Raw genomic sequence first — 21,332 nt, forward strand, 5'->3', positions numbered from 1 at the left:
TTTACTTTATAGTTTAAGATTTACATAGAAAAGACCATCTATTTTATACTATTTATAGAAAACCTGTACTATTATTTTGTAAATGGAATACCAAAAACTTTTCATCATTGTTTCTCTTTCTGTGAAGTTGCGATTCCAGTTTCTTCTTCTCAGTTTAAGCCGGTAGTCTGAACAATTGAAAACAATAAATCGCAGACTATACTATATTCAGCAAGAAGATGTTTTGGTATAGTACAATTAAACTTTTTTTCTTATCACATATGTTATATTCGTCAACGTATCTTTATGTACCTGCAATGCATAAGGCTAAAACCAAAAAAATGGGAAAAAATGTTATCCATTCAATTACGTTAAATCAAATCGATAGCTATATTCATATTATTAATTCTAAAATTGGTTAGTTAGTAAATTAACCCTTAATAGTTAATAAAATACGATACAAGGATATATAAAAAAAACTTATATCCGCTCGTGCCTCGTCACTGTCGTAATCAGATATCCCCTCTCTCTCTCTATTTTCTCTCCAGAAGAATGAATAACTGAGAGAAATAAAAAGAAACTAGGCTGTGAAAAGAGAGACATTTTTCTTTGTCTTCGATCGTCTCCGTTTCTCCTGTAATTCTTAGAATTTTGCTGTTAGTTTGATTCTCACTGGTCATGAATCGAGACGGACCCACCAGAGTTAATGCTCCGTAACGTGGAAAACATTTTCTTCTTCTTTACTGAGAAAATTTTCAAACTGTTTCAGTCGGTTGTTTGTTTCCTCCATTGATATTAGTTTGGGGTCTCTTCAGAAAATAATTAAATTCTTTAGCTTTTCTCTTTCTATAGAAAATTGAATTTCTTTTTCATAATCAGATAAAAAAGCTTAAACCTTTTATCGTTGGTCTGTGTCTGTAAGTTGTTTTAAGGGGTATTTTCGGTATTGATTTTTGCTCAGTTAGGTCGTTTTTTTTGTACGAAAATTTGTGTTAATCGAATTCAAAGTCGAGTCAATTTTCAGTTTTTATTATTTTTTTTCTGGGGGGTGAAGATCTGGGCTTGAGGATATAGAGATTTAAGGTTCTGGGTTTATATCAAAAAAGGGTTTTTGTGTGGTTTATACAGAATCAAAGATAAAAGAATTTAATTTAATTTTATTGAGAAAGCCAAAATGGCGGCAAGAGGAGTAGAAGGATCAACGGGTGGTGAGATAAGTGAAGAGAGTGATGAGAGAGGAAGCATGTGGGATTTGGACCAGCAACTTGATCAGCCTATGGATGAAGAAGCTGGTCGCCTCAGAAACATGTACAAAGAAAAGGTTCCAATTTTTTTTGGTTGATTGTTAGCTTCCCTGCATTGCTCTTTTGACTGAAGAAATAAAGTTTTGTTTTTTTCTCTTCTCTAATTGCAGAAATTCTCAGCGTTTCTGCTTCTGCAGCTTTCATTTCAGAGTCTAGGCGTTGTGTATGGAGACTTAGGAACCTCTCCTCTATATGTTTTCTACAATACATTTCCTCACGGGATCAAAGACCCTGAAGACATCATTGGAGCTCTCTCCCTAATCATTTACTCCCTCACACTCATCCCTCTCCTCAAATACGTTTTCGTTGTCTGCAAAGCCAACGACAATGGTCAAGGTGGAACATTTGCCCTCTATTCTTTGCTCTGTAGACACGCCAAAGTGAACACTATCCCCAACCAACACCGTACAGATGAAGAGCTTACAACTTACAGCCGCACCACGTTTCATGAACAGTCTTTTGCAGCGCAGACCAAGAGATGGTTAGAGAAAAATCCCTCTAGGAAAAACTCTCTACTCATTCTCGTACTCGTCGGTACCTGCATGGTCATCGGCGATGGGATCCTTACTCCTGCCATTTCTGGTAAAATGCAATCATACATTTTAACCTTGTACAGAGAGAAAGTAGTTCATTGGTTGTCTTTGTTAAATTGTGTTACAGTTCTATCTGCTGCGGGTGGGCTCAGAGTAAACCTGCCTCATATAAACAATGGTGTTGTTGTTGTTGTGGCGGTAGTGATATTAGTGAGTTTGTTTAGTGTACAGCACTATGGAACAGACAGGGTCGGGTGGCTTTTCGCGCCTGTTGTGTTTCTATGGTTTCTCTTTATAGCAAGTATCGGTATGTACAACGTCTGTAAACATGACCCAAGCGTTTTGAAAGCTTTCTCCCCTGTTTATATCTATCGTTATTTCAAAAGAGGAGGTCAAGATCGTTGGACATCCCTTGGAGGCATCATGCTTAGTATCACAGGTGAGTAGCTATCTTCTTATATGATTACACCCTTTCTTTGGTTTTACTCATTGGGTTCTTGTTATAAATTTCTCAGGGATTGAAGCTCTCTTTGCGGATCTATCTCACTTTCCAGTCTCAGCAGTGCAGATTGCATTCACTGTAATTGTTTTCCCTTGCCTTCTCTTGGCGTATAGCGGACAAGCTGCTTACCTTAGGAAGTATCCACATCATGTGGAAGACGCCTTTTATCAATCCATTCCAAGTCTGTATTATATCTTTTCATTTTAATATCAAATGGATATCTCTGGAGAGTAGTAAGTTAACATGACTCTGTTTGGTTGCAGAGAGTGTGTATTGGCCAATGTTTGTGATTGCGACCTTTGCTGCAATAGTTGCAAGCCAAGCCACAATATCAGCGACCTTCTCGTTGATCAAGCAAGCTCTCGCCCACGGATGCTTCCCTAGAGTTAAAGTGGTGCACACTTCAAGGAAGTTTCTCGGTCAGATCTATGTTCCAGACATCAACTGGATCCTCATGATCCTTTGCATAGCCGTCACAGCTGGATTCAAGAACCAGAACCAGATAGGAAACGCGTACGGGACAGCTGTTGTGATCGTCATGCTGGTCACAACCCTTCTCATGATGCTGATCATGATACTCGTCTGGCGATGCCACTGGGTTCTAGTCCTCCTGTTCACCTTTCTGTCGCTTGTAGTGGAGTGCACTTACTTCTCAGCTGTGCTCTTCAAGGTTAACCAAGGCGGGTGGGTCCCTCTCGTCATCGCGGCAGCCTTTCTCATCATCATGTACGTCTGGCATTACGGAACGCTCAAGAGGTATGAGTTCGAGATGCATAGTAAAGTCTCCATGGCTTGGATTCTTGGTCTGGGACCTAGCCTTGGTCTTGTCCGTGTTCCCGGGGTTGGTCTTGTTTACACCGAGTTAGCTAGCGGTGTCCCTCACATCTTCTCTCACTTCATCACGAACTTGCCGGCTATTCACTCCGTTGTGGTGTTTGTCTGCGTCAAGAACCTTCCTGTCTACACCGTCCCTGAGGAAGAACGGTTCCTTGTGAAAAGAATCGGACCGAAGAGCTTCCACATGTTCCGCTGCGTGGCGAGGTATGGATACAGAGACTTGCATAAGAAAGACGACAACTTTGAGAAACGGCTCTTTGAAAGCCTCTTCCTTTTCATCCGCCTTGAGTCCATGATGGAAGGCTGCTCTGACTCTGACGATTACAGCATCTGTGCAAGCCAACAACAACAACCGCACAGAGACGGGAACGAGAGTAGGAACTTGGAGACTTTTGATACGTTTGATTCTGTAGAGTCTGTTATGGCACCTCTTGGGGTAACCAAACGGACGAGCCACACGGTGACTGGGTCGAGCCAGATGAGTGGAGGAGGGGACGAGCTGGAGTTTATAAATGGGTGCAGAGACGCAGGAGTGGTGCACATAATGGGGAACACAGTGATTAGAGCCAGGAGGGAAGCGAGGTTCTACAAGAGAATAGCCATTGATTATGTGTATGCGTTTCTTAGGAAGATTTGTAGAGAGAATAGTGCTATCTTCAATGTTCCTCAGGAAAGCCTTTTGAATGTTGGACAGATTTTTTATGTGTAATGGTGTTTGAGACATGATTTGATTGTATGTTGCTTGAAGCTGTGGTGAATTGACCATTTAATATAAAACCAGTGGGAGTCTGGTTACACCTTATAAATCACATTCCATTTTGTTTCTTTGTGAACTCCCATCAAGAATAAATTACATAAACACTCGAATCCATCATAGTGTGGTGTGGTAGCATCAATTCAACATAGATTAAGAAGATTGAGTCTAAGCTCGAAATTTTAAAAAAAAGAATAACTTATATAAAAAACGCTTATACCTTCAAATGAAATAATCAAATCTAGAATTAAAATCAAAGCTCGAAATTTTGAAAATAAAAATAAAAAACTAAAGAGAAGTATGAAAGAAAATGTTTCCACTCTTCCATGTTCAGTGTTCATCAAAGTCATGCTTCGTCGAGTGAAATTCTGTTCGTTTATAAATAAGAAAAAATTGTGAAGAACTTTTTCTAGTTATTATCCATCAGATTTATAACCTTCACTTCAATTTAATCAATGCTAAAAACAAGCAAAATGATTAAAAGAAGAAGACTAAGAAAATAAAAAGCCTCAGTTACGATGAATTGTTATTTAATTAAATTTATTGTTATTTAATTAAATTTTAAGTGTTTTTCAAATTATGATTCTTTATTACTATAAAAATATGGTAATAATTATTAATAAAAGAATAACTTATATAAAAAATATATTTTTCATGTGACGTTATAAAATATGTACATATTTACATGTTTCTATATTTGATCGGTTTTGTTCGGTTTATTCGGTTTTAATCGGTTATAAACCAAACTATATCCAAATCTTACGGTTTTTATAAAATCATATCCATTCGGTTTATATGGTATATACAAAACCACACCATATTGTCTATTTCGGTTCGGTTCGGTTTGGTATGGTTCGGTTTTACCATATTGGACAGGTCTAGTTTTCCTCTCACTTGGTTAGCTTTCTGTGGTGACTGATGAGAACTAACAGAACACATTAGGTTTCTAACCTAAAATCATTCAAAATCCACTTATTTTTTCAGTGAGCAATCTGTATATTTAAACAAAAAATACTACTAAAGAAGTTGTGTTCAGTGTTCACTAACTAAGCAATTCATTAGCTTGTTAAACTTCAGTAAATATAAAGAAAAAGTACGTCTTATATATGGTATAGAAGAAATAACAAAAGGACATAACTAGAACTCATGTGTGTGGCAAGAGCTATCAAAGCTCTTATCATTCGTGACATACATGAAAAGAAAACTACAATTCATCTTTTAAGCAGTTGGGGGACTTTTATGTCTATAGGCAGAAGCAATTCCCCAAAAGATTCCAAAACGAACGAGGATTCAACTTGGCCTCCTCGTTTTTCAACTCAGCTTTGAGACCAGACTTGGCAAGCTCGAGTTTCTTGACCTCTTGTTTGAGTTCCACGATCCGAGCTTCACAAGCATCACGTTTCTTCCTCTCTACGTAAGCTTCACGTTTCTTCACCTCGAGATTTGGCCGCAACCATTCGACGTTCAAACCGGCTTCCGTCAGATAAGCCAATTTATCCGAAGTTCTTCTTAATTCAGCATCAGAGAGCGTTCGCTGGTGGCGAAGTTTCCGGATGATATAGGAGATATCGCTCATGAGATCATATGCCCTGGTCTCTGACTTCTGAGATTTAAAACCGATGGCAGTTTCTGGGTGTTCCTTAATAATCCACTTGACTAAATCCTGATCCCACCACACTATTCCGTATTCGTTGTTGACTTCGGTCGTCCTTTGCGAGTTTGATTTCGGAAGCAGAAGAAGCATCATAATAGCAGCACTCATGGTGAGATGAGATCTTTATAAAAATATTGTTTTCAACAGTTTTTATTCCTGATATGCTTTCTATTGGTATCGCGCGCCTTCTCTTTATATAGGCAGCTAAAGACCGACAATACTTTGAAATCTATAAGATTAAAATTCGAATCTTATTGGTGAATCTTTTTATATTTCGTTTTGATATATAGAGGACTCGATAATTAAATTTAAGTGTTTTTACTTTTTAGTCAAAGATAATCATAGATATTTATTGATTTTTTTTGTATTTCCTTTTGATTTTTGAGGTATAGAGTTAATTAGAAAAATAATTAGCCTTCATTTTTCTTTTCTTCTGTTTGATTATTACATCTGTGTATTGAGATTTGCTCACTTACGAGACCAACAGATCACCACGGTTAGCTTGGATGACAAGTAAAGCATGTGACCGAACCCACCAGTTTTTAGATAAGATCCCAGACAAGGAGACAAGATGTGAGAGTGATCAGAACAGGAGCATGAGTACTTCTCGATCGAGCTTTATGATTCTGTACATTTCTCTCCAGATAATACAAAGCTGAGCCAACAAGACGACAATGCCGAGTCAAGGTTGCGTATGAGACAATAAAGCCCACTTCTTGATCTGAGCTCTGGCAAAATTCTTGGAAAAAAATATACGACACTTTCAACTGATTTATTTTTTTTACAAATTTTTCTGATTTAAATTTACAGTGATAAATATAACCGTAAGTTTATTATTGTCAAGGTTTTGTTTCTAATGGACTTTTTCACTAATGGATTTTTGTAACTATAACAATGGATTAAACCTATTCCATTCTTTGTACAATATTATAGAACATGTAATTTATTCACAAATAATAAACGTACGTAAAGATTATTATTATTATATGTACTCTTGACCTTCGTCGAGCTTTGGTGTCCTCTCAACGTATAAGTTTTGAATTTTCAATTTTTTGAAATTTATTCTTATTTTTTCTCTATTTTAATTTGATCTTATTTATTTTTAAATTTTTAGTTATTTTTTATTTAATTTTCTAAATCTTTATTTATTTTTCTTACTTTTTTAATTTATGAGTTTTTTGTTAAATTTTTTGATTTTTATTAATTTTTTTGTTTATTTATTAATTAAATAATTATTTTTTAAAAAAAAAAATTGTTTTTAACCTGTTCAACCGGTCATTTTTCTTGTTTGGAGGTTTTTTATGATAAAATGTCACTTTGAAGGTTAAAAGTGTTAGTGAAAAAACTTCTAAAGTTTAAAGTGTTAGTAAGTGACACTTTCAAACTTTTTATGCGATTTTCCCGATATAAATTCAACATCTCCGACGAATTATAATTAATCAATCTGGTTAAGGAATTTCCTTTGTTAAAAACGGAAAAAGGAAACTGGAGACGACATGTGGTATGCGGAGATCGTTGGTATATTGTACAACAAATATGTTCAGGTAGTGAATAATCTACGTTTGACGAATTAATTAAAAGCCAAACCTGAATATGAAAACTATATAGCAAACAAAAACGCAAAAAGGAACTTCTAGTGGTTTATATTCCTTTTCCTAGTAAGAAAACAAATACAATCTCTCTAACAAAGTAGTATAAATATAGGTCATTACTCACCTTCACAGATTCAATCCAACAAAGCATCCTAACACTCGAACATCTCCAAAAGATTAGTTTCGGTACAATGGTAATGTCCGATAATAGTCCGTTCTCCATGTCGACCATGTTCAATGCTTTACAACAAATCCACCTCTCAAATACGCGCTTAAAAAGGCTCTTTAACCTAATGACTAGTTGTGAAGGCGTGGGACAGTTTAAGGATCTGATCTCAACGTTTGACCAAAGTCAGCTTCAGAAGATGGCGTCGTTGCTGACGTCAGACTCCGAGTACTTCATGGAGGTCGTCAGAAACAAGTACGGGTCAAGACGCGTGCAGAAGCTCCTCGGAGTATCAGTTGACGTGGACGCGTTATTCTACGATGCTATCTTGCAACGCTTCTTCGACATCATGACCGACAAGTACGCATCCTACGTGGCGATTCGAGCTGTGGTCGTTTTCGACCAGGTGAAGAAACATGTGATGTACAAGCACGTTCTCCACTACGCGCTCGACATAGCGCGTTACCAATACGGCTGCGTCGCGCTCAACGAGGTTATAATCGACGCGGATGATCCTTTATACAGGAACCGGTTACTAGACGTAGTCGCGCGCAACGCTCTCTTCCTAAGCAACGATCTTTGGGGGAACTTTGTTGTCCAACACGTGCTTAAACTGTATGACTTGCGTTGCACGCACAACGTGGCGGTTAGTCTTCGTGGCCACTGCGTTGATCTGTCGTTTAAGAAGTATGGAAGCTACATCGTGGAGAAGCTCTTGGAGGCTGAGGTGTCGATGGGTATGGTGGTTGTGGAGCTTTTGAAGTGCGATGGAGATAGGCAGAGCCGGGCCTAGGCTTTTCAAGGCCACAAGCCCAAACAGAAAAATGGCTGGAAAAAAAGACTTTGCACACAACAGTATTCGAACCCAGGTCTCCCTCAAAAACTCTGGTACATGATGACCACTAGACTATAGACAGTTTTAACAAAAATGTGGCCGGTTAGTTACTTAATAAAATAGCGGCCGGAAGCATGGGCTTCTTTCGCTTGGGCCCAGGGCCGGCTCTGGAGATAGGTTGATGAGGCTGGCGAGGAGTGAGATTGGGAATTTCGTGGTGCTCAAGGCACTGGAAGTCACGCAAAAGATGAATAGGGTTGATTTGTTTTGGGATCTGGTGCAGAAGCTGATGCCTCTTCGCCACCTTTTGCTTAGGTCTCACGGAAGCAACATTGCAAACATCTTGGAGTCATGTTCCATAGCTAATAGGTGTTCAAATTAAAAGTTTTCGATTGTGTTATGGTTGATTATAGAATTCTGGTTTAAAGTAGATTGTGATTTTTTGTGCAAGGATCCTGATTTAATTCAAAAAAATAGATTTTTCTCAGTAAAATAATTGAAATAAAAAAAGTGATGGAAGACAACGATTGCATGCAGTAATTCAACATTATACAATTTTCAGAAGTATTCATGATAAATTTGTGTTAACAAAAAAAAAAGTTTCATGATAAATTTGTAGGACAGACGGGCATAAATATAGTTCAACTGTTCAACAGTAATATTTCGATTTCTTTTCTCTTTTTATATATGTTTTTGCTATAACAATATGATTTTGTATAAAATTATGTTTGAGAAAGAAAAAATTTGTCTTAGAACTAAATTGAATTACGGTTTTGAATAGGAAAACAAATAAGAAGCGGCGACACAACTTCTATCTCTGTTACCAGTGGACTTGGACACTTACATGCATCAACAAGGCAACCAAACATCAATATCTTCAGCTCCTGCAATAGAGAAAACAACGGTCAAAATACTATCAAACCCCGTGGATAGACTAACATAACACTTTATAAGATAAAAGTTTACCTTAGAGTTAAAAAATGCTCTTGGTGAAATTATGTTGGGGCCATGCATCTTCACTCAATAGCATTGGAAGCAGTTTTTGATGATTCTTCCAGCAACTTGGGACCAACCAGAGCAAATCCAACAAAGCAGAAAACCTCTCTTAATGCCAGAATTACATCCCATATGTTCTCTTATACACATCTCCCGGACTTGGAAGCCGAAAATTCGGTTCTTCATATCCGTTGTTGTATAGGCTCCCATTGAATCCCAACCGTTCATTCCTAAGAAGCTCGGCCATGCCTAGAGAGTTCACACTTTGGCCTTCATTCCACTTATCCCAGTGACCATTAGACAACACTGGATTTGCAGATGGTTGTTGTCTTGGGTGCTGTGAGAAAAGAGATAAATTACTTCCATGTGCCTGATGGTCCATTAACCTTGAGCTAAATCCGTAAGTTTCTGCAAGTGAAGGAGATAAGTTTCTGAGATCATGATGAAACCCATTGACTTGTTGTTGTGCAGCAGACAGAGACTGATGTCTCAACATTTGGAGTCCTGTCTCGTTCCCATAAGAATTCATTTGTGATGAGAAACTTGATCTCATATCCAAGTCTGCATTTACCATCCCTCCTCCAACCGCTAGAATAGCAGGATCCGCGAACTCTATATCACTCGCACCACTCGGATTCCCAACTGGAGGCTGTACTTGATATGTATTCCTCAACATGGCAGCAGAGTCAAGAAAACGAGTTCCTAAGATACAAGGAAGCATGAGAGTTTTAGTCTGTATATGTAGCGTCAGTCGCACACTAAGCCCATAAAACAGAGGTAAAGAACTACCTGGTGCCGTATCTGAAGATAGGCCCACTCTTTCATGTGAAGAGAAGCCAGGAGGAGGTAACCTGCTGGGGGCAGAGAATCCTGGAGGAGCAGAAACTTGAGGTCGTGTAACTGCTACAGAACAACAGAAAAAGTATGAGAAAAAGATTCAATCCAATCAAGAAAAAAAGAAAATTCATCAACGATAAATACTAACCAGGAGTCTTGTACGATGAAAATAAAGCACTAGCAGAAACATTATCTAATCCACCGGAATAGTTTGAAGCAAATCCATTTAGATTCCCGAGATTACCCCGATAAATATCTCGGCTCACTACAGACTCTTGAATAGGCCTCTCTCTTGAAAACTGCCCATAAATGCTATGGTTCTCCCTGTCAAATGCTTGATTACTAGATTCTTGTGCAAAAGAAAATCTGGACTGGCTGTTATGTTGCTTCAGGAGGTTCGAAGGTTTCACAGGACTGGATCGCTGATCAACTTTACCGAGTAACTCCGCCAAATTGTGGGGTGAAGTTAAGGATTCATCCCAAGGATCAAAGTAGAGTGACAAAATGTTTGAGATTATTTCATCCTCTGCACTGCGAACTTTGTTCCTGCCTTCATTAGCAAACAGAGAGTGCTCCACAGTGAACATGGATTGCTCACCAAACCCATTTGGAAGATGCAATCTATTGCTGCTGCCTCTATCCGAAGGGAACCTCAAGTTTGAACCGTTTACACTTGAAGGTTCGCAAGGTAGGGAAGAACGAGCAGCCAAATGATTTGCATCCGAATTGGAACTTGAAGAACTAGACAAAAACCGCGAGTGGGTAACATCCTCTTCATGGTGATGCCTTTGGCTATCAAATGATGAGATATTATCTTCCACATCCAATTTTGAGCTGACTGGCATTTGGGATTGCAAATCTAATCTCCAATCCCAATCTGGCCTTGTGCAGGGAACCCCAGTCTCTGATGGAAAAGATTTTTCATCAGTGTCTATAGAGCTGTCCATCTTACATTGCTCTAGCTCTGGCAACTTTGATACTTCATGATCAGATTGTCTATTAGAATCTTGATCACACTCACTACTAATCGCAATATCAGGACGGTCATCTCTGAGCGATCGTCCTGCTCGGTCGCTACGTAGCGACCGAGCTCAAGCCAAGGCTCGGTCGCTACGTAGCGACCGAGCGCTCGTCCCGCTTGGTCGCTACGTAGCGACCGAGCTCAGCCAAGCTCGGTCGCTACGTAGCGACCGAGCGATCGTCCCGCTCGGTCGCTACGTAGCGATCGTCCCGCTCGGTCGCTACGTAGCGACCGAGCTCAAGCCAAAGCTCGGTCGCTACGTAGCGACCGAGCGCTCGTCCCGCTCGGTCGCTACGAAGCGACCGGGCTCGAGCCAAAATTCGGTCGCTGTGTAGCGATTGAACCTTTCCGAACATCGATACGACACCAGTTCTTGCATTCTCGTCAAACCTTCGAATGCTATCTCCCGAAGACCGTAGCAAGCTCAGTCCATGTTTCCCGCCATTCTAATTCATCGATCAAACTTAGCGGATTAGAAACCGCGGAAAACTCGTAGTAAACGTGTCGAGTCGGAAGACGGCCCAAAGGGACCTAAAACACGACTCGAGGCCCATCCTATGAATTTCCTAACCAAAAGCCCGTAAACCACAGCATGGTTTACGCTTGGCCCACAAGGAAGGATAAATGTCAAGTTTCCGCGGATAAATACAGAAGTTTTGAAGATAATTGTGAAGATCGGGAAAAATGGAATATCTCCATTTTTATGCTATGACGGCTTAAGGGCAGAAGAGTAAAAGCATAAACCGACCTTGGAGCTAGTATATAAGGAGTCCTAGGCGAGGAGCAAGAGGAGGGAACTTTTTCAGAGCAAACTTAGCACTTAGAGCAATTTAGGCATTTTTCCGTTTTTGTTATTTCGAGCTGCGACTCAATTAGGTTTAGCCGTCTTAGGGTTACTAGAACTAGGAATCTCGCCGACAGCTCTCGAGCCCAGGCTTATACCTTGTTGTAAACGCTCATACGCAGATTCGGAATAAGATCTTCTTTGCTCTCTTTTTCGAGTTCTTATTTTTATCGTTGTTATTCTCGTGTTCTGATTGCTTGACGTGTGGTAATTAGCAGATATCCGGGTCCTCTGGGAAATTAGGGTTTTTCTAGTTTCTTTATTTAAACGGAAATCGACAGTGCGAATTTCGGTTCCCACAGATCTGAAATCCGGGCGCTGCTCTTGCTGGGTTTTTGGGATGGGAACTTTAGGAAAGGCACTTTCGAGGCGAGGAACGTTACGAGAGATCAGGGTGTGCCAAAGGAGTTGGAACTGCAGTGAAGTGTTCGATATGAACCGTTTTATGCTTCGCCTCCACAATTGTCATCTCAAGTACTATGTTCAGACTTTCCTAAACCCATATATGTTGTTCTGTACATAAAGCTTATTATCTTTAGTCCTAAGTTTCTTTCTCTTGATTCAAATATATGCTGAGTTCTTCGTTTACATGGGCGTTGTTTGCAGATGGTTAATTCACATATGCCGTCTTACATCGTTGCGATTCCGATCTGCGCTGCTGTACAGTTAGCTTGAAAAATTATGCGTAGTGAACTCAGGAAGATTAATCTTGAAAAATATTGTGGTTATAGTTTCTTCTTCTTATTTTGCAAAATTGGATTCTGTGATATCATGTTAGTACCTAAGATAGCTGTTTGTGTACGTTTAGTCACTATTAGGTCTACCTTTGAGTTTAACTTTTTATTAGAAAAGAGTTTGTCAAATGCAGCTGGGGATTGCAGTTTATGTATTGAATGTTACATATGATGATTTTGAAGGATCATTCTTGCAGGAAGCCATCAATATTGCTGCTAAACTTTGGGTTCTTAAATGCCTTATTTATGACTTATGAGATAAGTGACTCATTTTATGTCTGATTCTTTTTCTGACTTGGTTGCGTAACGTATAAGGTTATGAGCCCATCATCGCCTACTGACAAGCTTCTTCTGGTACAATCTCTGAGGAGAAGTGGCCATGTTGTTGCAGCCACCGAAGAGGGGACAAATGATGGTCCTGCGTTGCATGAGGTATAAATTTTTTGAACTTTGCATTTACTGAAAGTTTCTCTTTACCAAGTGTCTTTCTCATTGTTTTTAAACTTCTTGAGTGGATTTGCACCATATATTGGTCTTCCAATGGGAATAGCTGGAACAGAAGTATTAAAAGAGAGTTTATCAACATGACGATTTCTTTTGTTTCAGGCCATCAAACGTATAGTTCTTTGCGAGTAAAGTGAAGAAGATTCTTATGCTTGGAGGAGCTTTCTTTGCGTTACGGAAAGTCAATCTCACAGATGAAGCAAATGTCCAACACCGCAAAACCTCTTCTTGAATCTTTACAAATGATTAAGAAATGCAGGTTTCATGTTTTGTGGGTTTTTTTTTATTGTGACGTGGAAGTAGCTGCTGTTTTGTTGACGTAAGAATCTGCTATCACCACCCAACTTAAACTAACAGGTGAGTAGAACTTCCTTATTCAATCTCTTCTTTAAACATTTTCGATGTCACATTGTAAATTTGTAATCCGCTGAAAGCAAGTCTCTTTACTTAGACAGCTTATCGTTGCGTGACTCCAAGGAAAACAAGCGAGATTGTTGAGTGACATGAAAATTCTACTGAGACTGGCATGTTAATTCTGACGTTTATGGTAAAGCAAGAAATAATTTTGTGGCATATGAGATTTTGACGTGGCATATATAGCAGTCCGGTATTTATAAGGAGGATGCACATGGTTTGCGCCTATCTTCCTAACATTTGTTATGATTTTTCTTAAATTGTGAAATAATCTAATATCAGTTACACTTTCTCTATAGAAAATACAATTATTCGCTTATCTTACTGCAATTTTTTAGGTGAATTTATTAGAGAATAGTATCACACAATCCTTTTTCTTTGTCATACTCATATGTCGTTTTTGTTAACACTACTTTTTGTTGATAATAAAATTACTGTTGTTAATGATGCTGGTTTTTTTCTTAAAGAAAGGTCTATATCTCATCTGGTTTTGTTCCATATAAACTTGAAATTAAGTAAACTTCTTATGAGGTACTTATTTATGAAGAAGAGTCAGGTCTTTGTGTTTAGTAAATTGCATAGGGTGTGGTTTGTATGATATATCAAGTTCTAGAGGGTGAATTGCGTACAAAAATGTTTATTTGGTTTGGGTCTAATTTGTAATGTTGTTTCTGATCATAAACCAGTTTGAGAAAATAGTATTTGTCGGTTGGTCGTATTCGTATGGTAAATATATTCTTACGGTTCTCTCGGTTTGCAAATAAAAATAATTATAGTTTTTTTAAGTGTACTTCTGTGTTCATCTAACAATTCAGGATCCAAAACAACTAACATCAATTGACTGTTTTAGAAACTTATTTATACTTTAGAAAAATCACATACACGTCACTAATTTCAATATTTTTATTTTCATATAATGGGGACTATACGACACCAACTAAATTGAGAACTTTAGAAATAAAATCACAATGATGTTAAAAAGTGTCTAAAAACGATTAAACTCTGTATTCATTTATTTAGTGTTCTCTTTTATTTGTCAAAAAGATAGTTTTTAGAATAAAAAAGTAAATTCTTTCAAATAGAGAAAGATCAACTAATAAAATATATCTTAAAACATTTCGAGTTCTAAATCATAAATATAAAAAACATTAATAAAAAATAATCTCTCATATATATATATATATAAAGGTTTATTTTGAAATTCGTAAGATATAATAAAAGATGTAACACTATCAATTAAAAAATACAGTAAAAACACGACCAATAACATATGTCAATAAATATTATAATTTTGACAAATTGTTTTCCACTTAAATTCGTAGTACACAAATTATGATATTTGTTTTTGCCATATCATGAATGCCCACTAGGCTCAGAATGAGGTATTTTTAATCCCAATCAACAGAATACAATTAATTTCTACAAGAAACAATACAATTATTTACAAAACATAATTAGTAAAACACTCAAAATTAATGAAAATTTCACTATAAATTGAAAATTGAATATAAACTGAAACAAACATATATTATAAAACATCAATTGGTGTTACATAATATATTATAAGTGTTATTTATGAAATTATTAAAACTATTAATATATTACTTCAAATATAAATTTTATAATTTTATCACATTACAGTTGATTTAGCTTGGAAGTGGGTGTATTAATTTATTATCATGAGAAAATTGGTTAGTGAAATAATATTAAAATCTGATACTCTTAGAAACAAAAAAAATACTTATTTTCACTTTAGATTTTCTTCAACTATATAAAATAGAAATAGAAATCAAATTGGAAAAATATAAATCATTACATTTTCCATTTATTTAATTTAAATTTTTTGTGTTCGGTAGCAAAAACATTGTTAGTTGTTTTTTTTTCAAATCAAAACAACAAAGTTTAATACATTAAAATTTGATCTTAAAATAAAAACATATTATATTTATTAGTTTCAATATAAAGTAATTTTTCAACTATTTTATAAAATTAAAATTATTTTAATAAGAATAGTTTTAGTGTAAAATCTCCCGCCCGTAAGGCGGGACAACCCCTAGTGTGTTTAACAACCGGATTAAACGGATAAATATACAGATAGTGCAAATTTATTCATCCGATAGTTACATGAAATAATGTTTTCAAAAAATATAACATATTAATACATTATAGAATGATTTATATAACATTCAGTGTACTATATGTAAGAAAAGATATGTATATATATGTATATATATATATTTTTTTTTTTTTTTAGTTTACGTTTTATGTAGATTGGATGTAGAAACAACCAATCTCACGCTGTAACACTCATTAGTGATTCTTTGGTTCAATATCCAGTTAATTGTGTTTGTACCTAATTTTATCTTTGCTTAATATATGTATACAAACATTATCTCTAATAGTCTTAAATGTCAAAATATATAATTTTTTATATCTCTATATTTTAAGAAAAAATTGTCTTACCTAAAATATTCTTTAACTTAAGAACTCACATATAATTTCAAAATAAGTTATAAAAATATATATGTATATATAATATGATTTCATAAAAAAAAGGGAAAGTTCACAAAATAGTAATATTACATTTAAAAATATTTTTAAATAACATAAAACATACTTTTGAAGTAATAAAATACTTTCATTATATCTATATTTTCTTAGATGAAAAATATAAATTTGTATAAATGTGATTTCATTAAAATAAATTTACACAAATAATCGTGATATTAGAAAAAGAAATAGTATTTCTTTTAAAACATAATTTTAAAAAATACAAAAAAATTCAAAGTAACAGAAATATTTTTATATATCTATCTATTTTCTTAGATGATTACATAAAATAATTAAGTAACATACAATGATATATGTTTAATTGATTAAAATAGTTTATAATTAGTATTATTGAAATATTTTATTTATTTTTCATGTATTTAGTAATTTAGTTGACTATAATATCTTTCAAAAGGTTTATTTTATTAGTATATTTTTTTATTATATATTTACTTATTCTATTTTTTTTTTATTAAATGGTAGTATTACAATAGATGTTAAATGTAATATTTCTATTTTTTATATTGTATATTTACTTATTATCTATTTTTATATTGTATATAGACTTAGTATTTATTTTTTCTTATATTGTAATGCCATGTGACATCTTTTGGGAGAAGTTTTTTTCGCTAATGTGGAAGTTTTATGGAGCTTCAAAAAGTCCATTTTATTAGTATAGATTTTTTAGAGAGATGTTTAATTTAGTTTATTTTTCATTTTTTCATTGTATATTTACTTATTGTTTATTTTTACTTATATTATATATGTACTTATTTTATCTTTCTTGATTTTATATCAAATAATAATATTATGAAAGATGTTTAATGTAATATTTGTATTTCTTATATTGTATGCTTATTTTATTATTTATATTTACATTTAAAAACATTTGGAAATGATAAAATTTAAACTTGTACATTTTTCAGATAGATGTTTAATGTAGTTTTTTCACTTCTTATATTGTGTATTTACTTATTATTTATTTTTTCTTATATTGTATAATTACTTATTCTGATTGTTTTGCTTTTATATCAAATTTTAATATTACAATAGATGTTTAATGAAATATTTATATTTCTTATATTGTATATTTACTTATTAATTATTTTTTATACATATTTCAGATAGATGTTTAATGTATTTTTTTTCTATTTCTTATATTGTATATTTATTTTTCTTATATTTACTTATTCTTATATTATAATTGATGTTTAATAGCATATTTTATTTCTTATATTTTATATTTACTTATTATATATTTTACTATATATTTTCAGATAGATGTTTAATTTAGTTTTTCTATTTCTTATATTATATTTATTATTTTTCTTATATTAAATATATAATTATTCTAATTTGTTTGCTCTATATCAAACAATAATATTACGTTAGTTTTATTTTTTATATTGTATATTTACTTTTTATTTATTTATTGATTTTTATAATAACGCTACATGGTATCTTTCTGGAGAAGTTTTTTTGGACGTTTCATGAAATCTCAAAATATCCATTTTATTAGTATATATGTGTTTAATAATGCTTTGAATCTATTGGACCTTAATATTTTGGGGCCCATTAATGCTAGGGTTTTTAAGACACAAGAAAACACTATATATATATTGTGTCTTTTCTAAATTTATGTAGCAGCCGTAATAGAGAGAAAATCAGGTATGTTCTTCTTGTAGATAGATTTTCTTGTAGACAGATCTTTGAAATTCCAAAGTATTATTTTTTCTCGTGGAAATAGCCAATTGGTGAACCACATTAAATTTCTTTATTTTTTTTCTGTTCATCTAATGTGTTACTAGATTTTGACCCGCGCTTAGAAAGCGCGGGTTTGTTTGTTTTTCATTTATTAATCGAAAACTGATTTGCAAATTACAATTATTTTTGTTTCGAACCATAACAATTGAGTTTTTAGGGTTTTATCATTTTTTTCTCTTCAAAATATGGTATTTTTTCGAAATATGGTAGTTGTTCTATAATAATGTTTGAGTTTTAAGATTTGTTTTCATATCTGACCTAGATTCATGGTTGGACCTATAGACCCGATACATTGTATATAATCCGGTTCGGATTTAATGAAAAATTCGTTAATTAAAAATCTGATATAACCAGGTAAAAATCCAAAAACTCACTATTAACCTACAATCTGATACCATTGATCCGATTACAAAATATCTAATAGTAATTTTTTTAAAAATTGATTAAATTACTCATATATTTATTAATATTACATAAATTAGTGATTCCTTAGAATTTGATAAAATTTTATTATGTTATCCAAATAAAAAATGATAATACAAAAAACTTATTGATATGACAATATTAGTTTATTTTCGTCATTAATAACCTATTATAAGTTTGTGTTTTTATTTTAGATTTAAAAATTAATTTTAATATAGTTTTTAAAATTTTCTTGAACACTCGTAATTGTCATATCAATATTATGTATAAAATGACATTATAAATGGAAAAATGATATTCAAATATGTATATGATATATGGTGTAGGATATAGGATTTTGGTTTGTATTGAAAAATGTATAATATTCAAATGATCTGTTTTGAATATTGATATGTATATTTAAGAAAATGATATTTTCATGTTTGCTAATTTATTTATAGTTCGTAATATATTTATACATATATTATATTTAAAGTTAGTATATCTTTTAAATATATATAGGCCCATTATTTATAGATCTATTTAAATGTACATGTAGGCCCAAAACCAAAAGACTTAAATGCCATTAATGAATTTTATTCATCCTTTGTAAAAATAAGGGTATTTTTGAGAAACTATAATTTTCATTAAGTGAATGATCCTCTTTTAATGGTATTGATTCTGTTTATTCTCACATTAATGATGGCTAGCTTTAGGGCCACCATCAACAGTCTAAATTTACAGCAGGTAAAACAGATGATGTGGCAACTTCAAGCAAAGTGGAGGGAGTTTAAATGGGCTGTTTCTCTACTGCTTTTGACAGTTCTGCTGTATGTAGTTGTCTACCATTCGGCATCACTTGTTCCAAACTTTCCTGCGTCTGTGGCGCCAGTGGTGGCAGAGAAACAAGAAATTAACAACATTGATAGCGTTAGTAATCTATTCAGCTATGTAAATCATACTATATGAATACTTGAGTATTATATCTCATTTTTCCTTTTAATCACGGGACATATACATAATATAAGATTTATCCTAAGGGTAGGTAGTCTACAATACATAAAGCTAGAAATTTACTATTCAATTGAAATGATAATTTAGCATTTTAACCGGTCATCAGAAAATAATAAGAGCATACATATATATAGATATATATATATATGTGATATAAGTTAGTAGTTCAACAAACCATATCTATTACAATATATTTGTTTTATTTGGTTGATAGATTGAGGCAGAAGATATGATAAATTTGGAGGGAATCTTGAAGGAAGCATCGATGAAGGATAAGAAGACGCTAATAATAACATTGATGAACCAGGCCTGGGCGGAGCCAAATTCGACGTTCGATGTGTTTCTTGAGAGCTTTCGAATAGGCAATGGGACTAGTAAGCTACTCCCCCACATCGTGGTGATGTGTTTGGACGATAAAGCCTACTCACGGTGCTTGGATGTCTTGCCTCGCCGTTGCATCTTGCTAAGGACTGCCGGAGTTGATTTCTCCGTCGAGAACCGGTACATGGTAGGAGATTATGTCAAGATGATGTGGCGTCGAATCAAGTTCTTGGGTTCTTTGCTTAAGCTTGGATATAACTTCCTCTTCACGGTACCTCTCTAATTAAGCTTGCATTTTTAATGTAGAGGTGGACTTTCTGTTAATTAAGTTTGATTACTCTGTTTGATAAAGTCAGTTTGAAAATCTATAAATTATAAGTTTTAGATTTGAGTAGGTTTGTTAACATATCCGCATGGTTTTGGATGAGAAAAAAAAATATGTCAACATATGATAGATAATTTTAAAATATAAATAAATATTTGCAGAAAACACAAAGCAGGTTTGGGTTTGGTTTAAGGAATTTTACTTTGGTTTAACTGGATTCAACTTGATCGCTCTAACAATTTATCTTCAAGCTGAATTACTTTTGAAAATTTTAACATAGTTTTCCAAATGTTTGTTATAATATAGGACATGGATACAATTTGGCTCCGTGATCCATTTCCTCGATTAGTTGCGGATGTCGATTTTCAGGCCGCTTGCAATCTATTTTTCAACGGAAATTTCAGCGACAGGCAGCACAATGAAGTCAATGGCGGATTCAAATTCGTCACGGCGAATCACAGAACAATCAAGTTATACAAATATTGGTATAAGTCCAGACTAAGGTTCCCTGGCAAACACGATCAAGACGTGCTTAACTATATCAGAAGCGATCAATACATAAACAAAATCGGGCTCGACATGAGGTTTATAGATACAGTCGATGTTGGTAGTTTCTGCCAACCAAACTGGGATATTACCAAAGTCAGCGTACTGCATGGGAATTGTTGCATTGGACAGAGTAACAAGGTCAAGGATTTGAGACAATTTCTTGAAGATTGGACGATATTTTTTGGCAATGGAAACAAGAAAAGAAGTTTTCGACAGCCGATGAATTGCCGGAGAAGTGTGGGATGGAGGCCTCCTAGAAAGCACAAAAGGAGGGGTTAATGCAGTTTTTATATATGTTGTTGAAAGGCTAAAGAAAATAGTCAAATAAGGGAAAACAAAAAGAAAGATCTATGCTTTCAAATTCTTACTAATAATAACTAGGTTAAACTTAAAAAAGCAAAAAAAAAAAAAAAACAATAAACCGTTTCCCGGCGAGGGAATGTTAAATCACCGGTGACCACGTGTTAGGGATATCTGAATGTCGTCGGATTCAAGCTCAGCTCACTTAGCAACGCTGGAACACCATGCTACCACCTGACCGCTAGCACATTGAAAAGCAAAGCAAAATAGTCCCCATGTCTTAGTATGTTTGTTTTTCGCACTGTACGTAATGTGTATTTTTTATTAAATATCTTTAGCAGCATTCTTTATGTAAACTTTCATCAGAGATCTCATATGGATGGCGGAGTGTACATGAGTGATCTGCGTAACTGCGTTCAAAACATAGTAGACTGGTCATGGACATGTCCATATAAGAGCTCGAACGGACTAGTCCAATTTTGTTCCGAACAAAAGGCGAGATGAATTGGTTAGTCAGTTAGAGGCCTAAGTATGTTAGGAAGTTAGACAAAAAATCGATTTACAAACAAATCATTAATGTCTAAACAAAAAAAAGAGTCCA

General features: G+C 34.5%; 5 protein-coding genes across 6 annotated transcripts; 3 read left to right on the plus strand and 2 right to left on the minus strand.

Moving 5' to 3' along the window:
* The first annotated feature begins 480 nt into the window (after window positions 1–480).
* On the plus strand, window positions 481–3,964 carry LOC106396578 (potassium transporter 10). 2 transcript variants are annotated; one of them, XM_013837007.3, is made up of 5 exons: window positions 483–1,300; window positions 1,394–1,865; window positions 1,944–2,255; window positions 2,332–2,499; window positions 2,582–3,964. In XM_013837007.3, exons 1-5 carry the CDS (start codon window positions 1,154–1,156, stop codon window positions 3,862–3,864), a joined length of 2,382 nt encoding a protein of 793 aa, XP_013692461.2. In that variant the 5' UTR covers window positions 483–1,153; the 3' UTR covers window positions 3,865–3,964. The 2 variants fall into 2 exon arrangements, with proteins under 2 accessions (XP_022545614.2, XP_013692461.2); XM_022689893.2 differs by having other exon boundaries at window positions 481–1,300; window positions 1,394–2,255.
* Window positions 3,965–4,184: 220 nt separating this feature from the next.
* LOC106395788 (pumilio homolog 18-like) lies at window positions 4,185–8,683 on the plus strand. The gene is made up of 2 exons (XM_013836148.3): window positions 4,185–8,098; window positions 8,334–8,683. Exons 1-2 carry the CDS (start codon window positions 7,347–7,349, stop codon window positions 8,536–8,538), a joined length of 957 nt encoding a protein of 318 aa, XP_013691602.1. The 5' UTR covers window positions 4,185–7,346; the 3' UTR covers window positions 8,539–8,683.
* Window positions 5,153–5,671, minus strand: LOC106393110 (MATH domain and coiled-coil domain-containing protein At3g58270). The gene has a single exon (XM_013833855.1). It carries the CDS (start codon window positions 5,669–5,671, stop codon window positions 5,153–5,155), a length of 519 nt encoding a protein of 172 aa, XP_013689309.1.
* Window positions 8,684–8,793: 110 nt separating the features above from the next.
* LOC106393111 lies at window positions 8,794–11,042 on the minus strand. Its single transcript, XM_048738603.1, has 3 exons — window positions 10,138–11,042; window positions 9,942–10,055; window positions 8,794–9,854 (listed from the first exon to the last, which is right to left on the minus strand). The coding sequence occupies exons 1-3, from the start codon at window positions 10,934–10,936 to the stop codon at window positions 9,274–9,276; spliced, it is 1,494 nt and encodes a 497-aa protein (XP_048594560.1). The 5' UTR covers window positions 10,937–11,042; the 3' UTR covers window positions 8,794–9,273.
* A 7,602-nt stretch (window positions 11,043–18,644) lies between these two features.
* Window positions 18,645–20,792, plus strand: LOC106395735 (uncharacterized protein At4g15970). Its single transcript, XM_013836106.3, has 3 exons — window positions 18,645–19,152; window positions 19,451–19,828; window positions 20,189–20,792. The coding sequence occupies exons 1-3, from the start codon at window positions 18,892–18,894 to the stop codon at window positions 20,708–20,710; spliced, it is 1,161 nt and encodes a 386-aa protein (XP_013691560.2). The 5' UTR covers window positions 18,645–18,891; the 3' UTR covers window positions 20,711–20,792.
* Window positions 20,793–21,332: the final 540 nt, after the last annotated feature.

Source organism: Brassica napus, chromosome A8 (assembly GCF_020379485.1).
Source record: "Brassica napus cultivar Da-Ae chromosome A8, Da-Ae, whole genome shotgun sequence".
In the NCBI taxonomy this organism is placed as follows: Eukaryota; Viridiplantae; Streptophyta; class Magnoliopsida; order Brassicales; family Brassicaceae; genus Brassica; species Brassica napus.